The sequence below is a fragment of the Corylus avellana genome, chromosome ca2, assembly GCF_901000735.1.
Source record: "Corylus avellana chromosome ca2, CavTom2PMs-1.0".
In the NCBI taxonomy this organism is placed as follows: domain Eukaryota; kingdom Viridiplantae; phylum Streptophyta; class Magnoliopsida; order Fagales; family Betulaceae; genus Corylus; species Corylus avellana.
In genome coordinates this window covers 40,138,225-40,150,692 of record NC_081542.1, presented here as the reverse complement: position 1 = coordinate 40,150,692, position 12,468 = coordinate 40,138,225, and the positions used below count along the sequence as shown (strand labels likewise).

Genomic DNA, 12,468 nt, shown 5'->3' with positions numbered 1-12,468 from the left:
AATATTAATTAAAAGCATTAACTATACAATCTCAAATTCCAAATAAACCATGCAAAAAGCACAATATTTTTACAATCTATAACATTCTACTTAATTGGAGGATAAAACTCATGTTACATATATTTAGGAGCGCCTACCAGGCAGGCGCCCCTATGTTCTCAAATGGGGCACTTGCCCTAGTGGAACGCCCCCTTATTAGGGGCTGTTCCACTGTACAAGCGCCCCCACTTTATAGTGGAGGCGCCTGTACAGTAAAACACCCATTTTTAAGGGCTTATACAAAAAAGAGGCGTTTTATTGTGTAAGCATTCTTAATTTTTAGTAAGGTCGTTTGCACAGTAAAACATCCCCATATGACACGTTTGATTAAAATGCATGCCTCTATTTCAAGCGTTACTATTTATTTTATTTTATTTTTTTGTAGTGACATAATTATAAATATTATACACCAATAATATAAACAGTACATATACATAACCCACGTGGGACAACATATAATCTAACAAATTTATTTACTCAATTTTAAATAATATACTCGTTCCTGGCCAACACTTCGGCTTATACAGAATGAACATTTTAACAGAGCTTGCATTACACCTATGCCCATGAAAAATTAACCTGAGTCTTACTTCCTATTTCCTACTGTTAGGAGTTCATAGCATTTCTATTTCAGCTGGTGGGGAGGACTTGACAGGCTCCGGAGTCTCAGAAGAACAATCATTTACATGATCTGTTGTGTCTGCATTTATATTCGATGCGTCCGCTAAAGTTGGAGTTGGTCTTGGACTTTTGATATGAAAGTATCCAACTATTCTAACTGCCTTCTTCCAAACACTTCCATCATCTGGAGCTACAATATTTCCTTCGTATGCATGCTGATGTTTCTGACGATTTATTGGTGAGAAATTTAGTGATAGTAGAAAACAAATGGTGGAAGTGACAAAGGATATCAGATAGAGCACCCAAAAGCTTTGGAGGCTCAGGGTTTGAGTGCTGTTGGAAGTTATGTTGGTTGAACACTCGTCCATGGGCGTCAACCATTCCTCTTCCAGTACCTTTAACTTACCATTCTCTGATAGACTCAGAATAGCTTTCGAAAAATCCCTGGCTATTGGGGACCCTTTCTGGAATACCTGCATTGAGATAAAGAAAATAATTATTACTTTATGTTAAATTACCAGTTGTCCTAAAAGTTTAAGCAACAGTCCAAGGAAGAGGAAGGGATCTGGATTATAAAGAAGTTGAAGAATCAGTTTCTACTCACAAAGCCCAATCCTCCAAATCTGGTGGTGGGTCTGGTGCCAATGAAGCCGTTGCAGTACTTATTGAGGAAAACTTTCTCATATGGGAGTTCAAGAAAGGCAGCATAGATATTGTTGCTTGCAAATTCTCCTGTGTAATTGTATTCGCTGGTGACGTTCAAGATGTTGTCTGTCTTGAAGTGAAGCACATTATTCAGGTATGTCCTTACAAATGAATCACCATCGCAACCAACTTTCAAGTTGTTCTTCTTTAGCCACTCTACATCGGTTACATGGGGTTGGAGCCGTTGAACTGTCAGCATTGAAGACAGACTAGCGGTGTAGCTTGATGTCAGGACCAACACCACAAAGAGCCATAGTACAATCACCAAACGACTCAGGTTGTTGTATATTTTTTCCCCTGCAATATAACGCCACGTGCTATGGGTGCTTTCAAGTCGCAAGCAAAACAGAAATACAAAACAAAAAATGAAATTGTTGGGAGATAAAGTGTTTATGGAGTTTTTATCAAATGTATATTAATATACATAATTGAACACAACTCTAGCTTAAAAGCCTAAACTTATGGGCTAAGGTCGACTTAGATATATTAAGCACTATTTTCATATTTATTTTTTCAATGTAGGACACAACACTCACAAGTACACTTACAACATAAATGAGGCACATTATTGAGTTGCTTTCCTTAAGAATTTATTTGCTCCCATTAATTCTAATAAATTGGTATGCATCGAGTTATAACAAATATTTTTGGAGGATACAAAGAAGTTCAGAAATTTCATGCCGTTTAGTTATGTTTTGCACAAAACAAAACCAAACAAAAACACCCTTAGATCAAGTTTTTATTCTAGAAAGAGGAGAGAGAATTTTTTGTGTTAAACTGCACAAGCCATGGACAGTAAACCGTAAATAACTGCTAATTAAAATATGACGATCAGATATTAACAGACACTTAATCTTGAAACCAGATTAAAATTATAATTAACCATTTGTTAGTAATGATTACTTAATCTCAACCGTTAGATCAAACTCAATTTAATTTTACAGTTGACTTTACTAATAGTCATATAAATCCAATCGTTGGATTTATTTTAAAATCTATTTTAAAAGCATCATACGATATAAATCAAACCCCAATATCATCACACACGTGTATCTGGTACTTCGTGCCGTACTAAAGCATATACACAAGTGTATGCACCCACTTATTGCTTATTTTAAAGCAATATAGTTTATTGTGAGTTAGGACTCGTAAATGTTAACTTTGCTTTTTACACTCTTTAAAATCTTTCATCTAAAACATTCCCAAACCACAAATTAACTATATATATATAAATTTTATACTTACTATGAGCAAAGAAGAGAGAGGAGAAGGTGAACCAAAGTGCAGTACTAATCTGGTTCTTCCAAGGGCCATTGAACTCTGGATTGCATCGACGTTCCAGGGACCAAACCACAAGCATTGTGTATATCAAGATGCCGCCAGTCGCCACCCACATTCCCACCGTGAAGGGCTTCATAAACATCCATGCCGACCCTTCTGGTTTCGCCAAAACAATCATAGACAAACCCGACTCCGCAAACGGCACTGTAAAATCAACGTATTGCATTCGGTCGGCTAGTAAGGTTATGTCGCCGATCACAGCATCATATGACTTCCATTGTGTTTTTTCCCACACGACAAGCAAAATTATCTTTTATCAGAAACAAACAAAGAAATTGCAAGCATATATAAAAGAAAAAAAAAAGTTTAATTAATTTATTGCAAACTCATATAAAAGAACGTTTTAATTTTAGCTAGTAAATTGTCAAAGATTTCCTGCTCTTCTAATTGAGGGGTAGTTCAATCTACTAGAAGCAATGCCTCATGAAGCGAAAATGAAAGTTACTAGTTCGTATTTCTCTCCTTTTTCTCCCCTTGTGCGGATATATATATAAAGATTTACTGCTCTTCCTAGATGCTATACTCTATATGTATCCATCTAAAAGGACCAACTAGTTAATAGACAAAGAGAAAAGTCTTCCAAATTCCTTTCATACCCTAATCAATCAATAAATAATGACAATGTCAATAATGATATGCTTAATTATTAAGTAAAAATTGTGGAAAACTTAAGATTCTCTGGGTCCACAATTGATTTTTTTTTTTTTTTTTGTTGACTTTCTTTATTATTTGGACTGTCCAATATATTTATGGAACTTATAGCGACATTATAGTTAAGCTCCAATTTAATACAGATTCGGAATCTTCTAACCAAATTGTTAATTCATTTGGTGAGGATCACATTTGAAAAAAGTGTTAGATGTGAAATCCACCAAAAAAAAAAAAAAATGGTTCGGTAAAGTTTTGAGGGGTGTTTCGAAAAAATATAAAATTAAGAAATATTTCGAAGCTAATAAAAGAATGAAAAAAGAAAAGATTGCTGCTCCATGTTGGCAACAACTAACATGGGGTGACCTGACAGCCACCACGAGGCTGTTGAACACCCCTGACAACCACCATGCACGTGCATGGCCGCTGAGTTCCCCTGTCAGCCACACAAGGTAAACAAGTAGCTCACTCAACCACCATGAGACAGTTGAATAGCCTTGGCAGCCACCACTGTGAGGCTGCCCAATAAATCAGCTCCGCCATCACTGGGTGGCTGACCATCATGCCAGTTGCTATTTTTTTTAACATTTTTTTTAATTGTTCTAATATATAATAAGGAAAGTCCACACCTAAAAAATTAAACCTAAAAATTTAAGTGCATGTTTAGTTATTTTTTGAGAAATGCCTTGTGTTTTATTTATTGATAGTGATTTGTGAGAAGAGATATGCGTTTTGTTTTGAAAAATGTATTGAAGGTGGGGTTACATCGATCTGAATATATATATATATAACTAATATTTGAGAACGGAAAGACCCACTCTTGTAATTATCTTTTTCCCCTTTTCCCGCTTTAAATAGAAATACAAATTTAAATAAAAATAAATAAAAACATCAAACCAAAGGAATAGTTTGAAAAATATAGGTGTTTAATTTTTTTAGGTGTAGAGGTTAATTAACTTACTAGTTAAAAAATTAAAAGACTAGAAAGATCTAGCTAGCCACACGGCCACACCTAACAAGTTTAGAGGTGGTTGCATATTGGCACCGCAATAAGCTAGGGGTGGCCTCGCACCCCTAGCTCCCCTCTCTTTCTGTAAGATTAGAACACGATTAATTTTTTGTAAGTAAGATGTCAGGTCTATACTTTTATACTTTTATATGTATGTGTTTTTCTTTTTAAACCCAACCAAAAAAATTTCTAAGTGGACTCCACAAAAAAACATTTTCTCAAACAAAGATCATTAAGAAAACATATATGTGAAGTTGTTACCTTGTTATAGACGTGATGAACCAGGTCGTCGTAAGTGCCATTGTAGGGCTCCAATTCGTAAGGCAGGTGATACTCTAAAAGGCTTAGCACCTCATGGAAAATTTGAATGCAAAAACCATCATATTTGTTCTGACTCGGTGTCTCTCCATACTCGACCTTCACAAACTTCTCGAACGTTGTTCTCCCCGGAACTCCAATCTTCAGTGGCTTTGCATTTGTCGGCATTTCCCAACCTTTCGGAGGACGATGTTGTAAGTTCCCGGGCCAAATCACTGGACCAGACAAGCTACTTCCATTTTGCTCTTTAGCTTTTTCTATTTCAGATGCGTTTTCCAAAAACCCATACTCTGTTTGCCAGTAATCTATTTCTTTGTATCTCTTCCCAACCACGTTTACGATCCTCAACATCGGAGTCTCCGACAGCCGGCCTTCTTCGAAACGTATTTTTCCACTTAAACCAGAGAAATTGCTTGATAACATCTTCTCTAACAACATCTTTGGACTTCCCATTTTCTGTATCGCATTTATAACAATTCCAATGCTGTCGTATGCCCGCAGGGCATAAATTCCTGGCACAGAATTATCTTCTTCCGGATATTCACGTCTGAAATTATTCCGGAACTGGGAATAAAAATGATGATGCCTGTCGATCTGAGGATAGTTGGTCTTGATTCCCAACGCGCCTTCCATGGAGGAAATAACAGAGTCGTTAACAGAGTCCAGCAAATTTGTAATGCTTTCTGCAATTATCCATGCCGAGTCCCTCCCTACAAGTCCCATCGGCTTAGCTTCTCTGAACAAATGAGTCACCATCTCCAATGATGACTGAAGAACTATGAAAACCCGAGATTGGATTTGCAGTAGCTTATCAAGCTCATCTTGGACAACCCTTTCCGGATCAGAGAGAAAAGAAAACGGTGGAAGAACCAAACGGTACTCAATCTCCGAACCCACATTTTGGAGAGCCTCGGATAAAAGTTCCAACTTTCCAGAATCACCACCGTAGGGTTCATCTTCATAAATCGCCACGACCCTTTTCCAATTGTACGCTTGAACAATATCAGCGATGCATTGTATTTCTTCAGAACCATTTTTAGCCATTTGTATTAAGAAAGGCCAACGAAGTTGCATCAGCGGTGGGGTAATGGCGGGTGCTGCAAATGAAATAACAGCAACTTGAGCTTCATTTCCCATGTCGACTACCAGAGCTGCTTCCTGCCACGTGTGCATGCCGATAATCACTTTCACCTTCTTCTCTCTAATCATCTCGTCAGCTGCAATCAGAATTAAGATATTCGTATTAAAGTAATGATTAAACAATTAAATTTACTTCATTTTATTGGTAAATGCACTAATATTTTTTTAAGTTAGAGAAGTAATAGAATTCGTAATAGATAGCTAGAGATATACTAACCAACAAAAGTTACTCTATGAGGCTGCCGGATAGAGAGGGAGAGCTTGTGAGTCTTGGACGTTTTGTTGAAGTTCTGAACCGCAATTTCCATGCCGATTTTCTCCTCTTTGCCTATACGGGAATTGACATCAATGATGGCACCTATCTTCATAACTTCGTTTCCAATGGCGGCTTCAGCTCCATGGTAGAGAACGAAAGGAAAAGAGACGAGTGCAAGAAAAAGAACCACTGATCTTGAGATTTTGCTGACCATTACAACTGACCAAGCCATTGGGTGAAATTTTGGGATAAATGGGTGAGTCTGGTTTCTTGCTGATTATCAAAGTAAAACAAAATAAATGTGATTGGTTTCAAAGAAAACGAGGGAAATTCATAGGAAACTGGGCGTGAAAGATCGTTCTTTGACTTGGTCAGCTAGATGACAACATTAATTAATTACTCAGTTACGTACAGTGCATGCTAGCAGTTTGTAATCCTACAACTTAGACTTGCATCTTGGTCGTTAATAGATGGTGGCAAAATTCTATCATATATGTTGGCATGTGATGGAGAATTGCACACGTTTCTTGCCTATTTGCTTATAGAAGAAGATTTAGATGAGTGGTGACGGAGGAGGTTAAAGCTACGGGGTCGGTGCTGCCTCCTTCATAGAAATTGTCGATCGCTAACATATTCGATTAATAATATTATAGTAGAATATAAATTAAATAATTTCATTTTTATATTTGTAGAATTAATGATGTTGGTTAAATTAGTAGATGGAGAAACAAGGGAGAAAATAAGTGCCTTTGAGGTTTGGAGTTAAAGATTTGAAATCCAACAACATAAACGACTCGTAGCTTTTTGTCGGGCTTGTAATCTAAAGCTTTGTTTGTTTGTTTTTTAGTTTGCCGTAAGGTGTGCCCAGAACCTGCCTGGGACTTGACTTGTACCCGCTCGGGACTTGACTTGGACCCGCCCGAGACCACCCTAAGACCTGAACGGGATCCACCTAGAAATTGACTGGGACTTGACCGAGACCCGCCTGGGACTTGACAGGGACCTGACCAGGACCTGTATTGGACTTGCCCGAGCAAGTCCCGAGGAGGTCCCGAGTGGGTTCCAGTCAAGTCCCGGGCGAGTCTCGGCGAGGTCCCGGACAAGTCCCAGCAGGGACCTTATTGAAAAAAAATATAAAAAAAATAAAAATAAATAAATTATTTTCCATGTGCGCGGTAAACACTGTAAAATGTTTTTGACAGCAAACATTTTAAGAGAAAATGACTTCCCTAAAAGTATTTTTCGACGAAAACCATTTTACATCAAAGTAAACGGAGCCTAAGATTCACTAACCAATATTATAAATATTCATATATGGTCCGTTTGATAAACGGTTTTGGCATGATTTCGGCACAACACTATTCATCCCACTTTTTCATTTTTCCAACATTCTTTTACTTTTACATCACGTCAATCATTTTCTATTAACTATTCAAATAAAAAAAATATTACAAAACAAAAAATTTTCATTTTTTCATACCAAACATTCTTACTTTTTTGTTTCACATCAATCAAGTTTTGATACAGTATCGAACCAAAACGAAATCATTTACCAAACAAACCCTAATTAGGGGTGCCAACCCAATCTCAGTTCTCGGTTATTGGCCAAAACTAGGAATCAGAACCAAGGTCGCTAGTTTTTTAATTTTGAAAAATCAGAACCGATTACCCGGTTATACAATAAACGGCCAGTTCCGATTAGTACCTGGTTATCCGGACCAGGTAACTGATGAGACTAAAATATACATATTTTAGCCCCTTAATTTACGTGTGTTAATCTCTTAGTCATGTTATTTTGTGTTGTTTTACTTCCTTTTTTTCTGTCTATTTTTAGGTGTTTGAAGGAAAATGAAGCATTTTTGGAAGTTTGAAGCATAAAGGGCTATTTTAGGTATTTGGCCTAATTTTTAAGCTTATTTGAGGTATTGGTTCTAATTTTTGTGCTTAATTTAATAATTTTTTGCCCATTTTTTAAAACACACAATTAGCATTTTTGTCCTAAAAAATTCTAAAAAATCATCGTTTTTGGCTTTTTGGGCCTAAAAAATAAAAATCCAATGTTTAAAAATGTCATAAAACATCATTGTTTTAAAATGTCCGTAAAATACAATGTTTATAAATACCATAAAAATTCAATGTTTAAAAATGCCCTATAAAAATTAAAAATAAAAATAAAAAATTATTTTATATATATACCCAGACTACCCAGTTATATGGTTATAACCGAGTGCCAAAAATCGGAACCAGAACCGAGTACCCGATTGCTGGTTTTTTCCAACTGGCTTCTTAGTTTTCTGGTTGGTACCAGGTTTTTTTTTTTGACACCACTGCATATAATCCCTTAAATTCCACGAAAGTTGTTATTGTGCTTATATTTATATCAACATAATCTTAATATCAAGTTAAGATCTCTTAAATGAGGAATTAAAATTGGGGCGCCACAACAGATTAGGATCCCTTCAAACGCGTCTAGGGTTTTTTGGTGGTAGAGCAACTTTCTTGAACCCATAGGGTGGAGAGGTGGCGGTAACGTTAATCGGTCGGCAATTTGAAGGTGGTGGAAGGATCGAGAAAGATATGGGTAACGTAGTTGAGGAACTGACGAAACAGTGGGGGAAACTTACATTGAGAGAGGACGAGAACCCATGCATTGTGATCAAGGAACATGTTGTTGCGCCCTTAGTGCAATGGGGACAGGCCTGTACGGTAGGGAAACTACTGACGAAAAGGGCCATTAGTAAGGAAATCTTGAAGACTCCCATGATAAGGGCGTGGAGACCGACGGGATGGGTATCGTTCAAAACACTAGGCACAAACCTGTTTTTCATTGAATTCGAGAACTGGTGGGATAATGACAGAATATTGGAAGGACGCCCAAGGAACTTTGATGGAAACTTGTTTTCTCTTTTGGATTTTGATGGGCTATCACAAGTAGAAGATCTGGAGTTCTCAAAAGTGGCGTTCTGGATGAGAATGTACAAACTACCTCTCGCATGTATGGGAAAGGAAGTGGGGTACTAGGTGGGTGCAACGATGGGAGAGGTGGAAGATGTAGATATAATGGATGATGGAGTGGGGTGGGGGAAATTTTTAGGGTTAAAATTCGCATAGATCTCACCAAATCACTCTCAAGGGGACGAGTTATCAAACTGAACAGGAAGGACTTATATCCACGTTCTGCTTCTCGTGTTGAGTCGTCGTGCATGATAGCCGGAGATGCAATGACAATGCTTGCTGAAGAAATCAGCAGGGAGAAGAAACAGAGGAATATGGGTCGTGGCTTAGGGTTGCTTCACCAAAACGACGTTACGATTATGGAGGAGGGTGGAGCAACGGCCAGAAGTAGACCTTTAGACAGGAAGGCAAAAATTCCGGTGAAACGAAGAGCAATCGATCAAGGCAAGCATATGGTCGGGACGATGGTGGTCAGAGGAGTAGTGAAGGTGGCTCCGTGCAGGGGACGGCGGCGACTAGGGCACAGGCAGTGGACGGTCTTTTCACGTCTGGTGCGGCGATTCCTAATAAGGAAAGGGACGATGAGGAAAGGAGGGATCATGGGGATTGTGCAATCAACACTGGCGAAACGGATGGAGAGAGAGAAGTAATTATTGTTAAGGAACCAATAGAGTCTGTTTTATAGTTGTTCTTATCTTTTAGCATTATCCTTATAGTTGTTCTTATCTCTTCTCTTTAGTGTTCTAGTTGTATTTGTTCTACTTGTTTGTATTGAATTAGGTCTCCTAGTTTGTATCAAGTTTGGGTTTGTCAAACTTGATTACAATTGTAACTCTTTGCCTATATATACAATGAGAACGAAGCTGAGACTTCATTCCGCCAAAAGCAAGTTTTTTTGCTTTCTTTCATAGTATCAGAGTTAGGTTTATACCCCTCCCAATAAGATCCTTGACCCTCTCAAATTTTTGGGCCTTCTTCAACGGAATCAGCTTCTTCTCCAGGCAAATTTGCAGCTCTTCTTGCTGCCCTCAGTTCACCTCTTCTCTTGCCGCACCTGCTGTACTGCACCAAATTGTTGCACTGCACTAGATTGCCGTGCCGCACCTGCCTTATTTCTTCAGCTCAATTGCCGCACTGCACCAAGCTACACCAAATTGCCAACCTGCATTGCTGCACTGCACCAGATTGCCGCACCTACTTTCTTTCTTCTTGCTGCACCAAATTACAGCCTCATTGTTGTTCTTCTCCTTGCTGCACCAGATCATAGCCGCATCTCCTTGCCGTGTCCTAGATACTGCACTCATGACGCAATCCAGCGACGTCGCTCTATCCTTCACAATGCCAAACATTGTGCATCTTTGTCAATCCAAGCTCGATGATAGCAACTATCTCGGATGGCTGTTTCAATTTAAGCCTATCCTCAAAACTAACGGCTTGATGGGCATTGTTGATGGCTCTGAGCCATGCCCACCAAAGCTTATTCCATCTTCTCTGGACAAAACTACTTCTGATGTCCCAAATCCAGAATATATTCTCTGGGAAAAGAAAGACCAATGTATTCTCAGTTGGTTCATTGCAACCTTAATTGCTCCACTTGTGCCTACTATTTATGGGTGTAAAACCTCCAATCAGGTATGGAAAACCCTTGCCACTCGTTATGCTTCTCCATCAAGGTCTCACGTCACTCAATTGAGACGCCAACTTCAGACTCTCAGACAAGGTAATAATCCATGTGTTACCTTTATTCGAAGTGCAAAATCCTTGGCTGACCAGCTAGCTATCGCCGGCAGCCCCATCACCGATGATGACCTTGTATCCTACATCATAGGCGGATTAAGCTCCACCTACAATTCTTTTGTCATGACCTACTCCATGATAACAAAGAATACCACTATGTCTCTTAAAGAATTTCACTCTGAATTACTTGGACACAAATAACTCATTGAACATCAGGCTGCCACTGACGACCCACAATCCTTTGCCATGACTGTTCAGAAGCCAGGTTACAAACAGAGATTCAACAACCAAAGGAAACATTTCTCCAATTACAGAAATTCATATTCCTTAAAGAAGACTTTCAACGGATCTCCTAGTATACTCTCAACCCCTACTTTCTCCCAAGGAAAAACTATTATTGGAAGCGCCAGCAACTACACTCCAAGAAGCAATTCTCCCAACAATTACACTTCAAGGAGAAATAACTACACTCCAAGGAGAAATTCTCAACCTGGCATCCTCTTATCCAACAGACCTCTTTGTCAGATATGTGGCCACTCCAATCATCAAGCATTTGACTGCTTTCATCGCATGGATTATTCATTCCAAGGACGACATTCACCATTTAAACTTGCTGCAATGGTTTCCCAATCCAACGATCTACAAGATGAAGATGAATGGCTTGCTGATAGTGGAGCCAATACTCACATCACTAATGACTTGGAAAATCTAACTCTGCAGCAACCATATCAGGGTAATAAGACAGTAGCAGTAGGTAATGGTAGTGGACTTGGTATCTCTCACACTGGCTCTTCCTCTTTTCTTCGCTCAAATCAACTCCTACATCTTAAAAATATTTTGCATTGTCCTGATGCTACAACAAATTTACTTTCAATAAATAAATTTTGCCGTGACAATAATTGCCATTTTAAACTAACTGATACCTATTTCTTGATTAAGGACAACCTCACAGGAAAGATCCTCCTACAAGGGGCAAGTGAAGATGGTCTCTACCCATTAAGGCTACAACACTTCACCAGAAATAAAGTCAGAGCATTTACTGCAGAAATTGGGATTAGGGTGTCTTTTTCAGTTTGGCACAACCGTTTAGGGCATCCAAGTCATCATATCTTGTAGCATCTGCTTCATAACTACTACCTTCTTGTGTCTTCAGTTAAGTTGAGTCAATCTATTTGTGTTTCATGTCAATTAGGACAGAGCAAAAAGTTACCCTTTGTTGAGTCAAGTCGTATTACCACTGCTCCATTGGAGCTTATTCATAGTGATGTATGGATTTCTCCTTTATCTTCAATTAATGGAAGCAAATGTTATGTTATCTTTATTGATGATTTCTTTAGATACACCTGGCTATTTCCTCTAAAACTCAAATAAGATGTTTTTGAAACCTTTATTAAATTCAAGTGTTTGATAGAAAATTTATTTTCCCTTAAAATTAAACAACTTCAAACAGATGGGGGTGGTGAATACACCTTTCATAACTTTACTAAATTTCTATCAACACATGGTGTTCTTCATCGAGTCACATGTCCACATACATCTCAACAAAATGGAGTTTCAGAAAGAAAACATAGGCATATCATTGAATCTGGTCTTAGTCTCCTAGCTCAATCCTACCTTTCTTCTAAATACTGGGTTGAAGCTGTCAGTACTGCCGTGTATCTCATCAATAGATTGCCTACCCCTACTCTCCAAAATTCAA

General features: G+C 38.3%; 1 protein-coding gene across 1 annotated transcript; it reads right to left on the bottom strand.

The window, feature by feature from the left end:
• Positions 1 to 653: 653 nt before the first annotated feature.
• On the bottom strand, positions 654 to 6,204 carry LOC132169774 (glutamate receptor 2.9-like). The gene is made up of 5 exons (XM_059580749.1): positions 6,039 to 6,204; positions 4,625 to 5,898; positions 2,611 to 2,917; positions 1,265 to 1,662; positions 654 to 1,133 (listed from the first exon to the last, which is right to left on the bottom strand). The coding sequence occupies exons 1-5, from the start codon at positions 6,187 to 6,189 to the stop codon at positions 654 to 656; spliced, it is 2,610 nt and encodes an 869-aa protein (XP_059436732.1). The 5' UTR covers positions 6,190 to 6,204.
• Between the last annotated feature and the right edge of the window lie 6,264 nt (positions 6,205 to 12,468).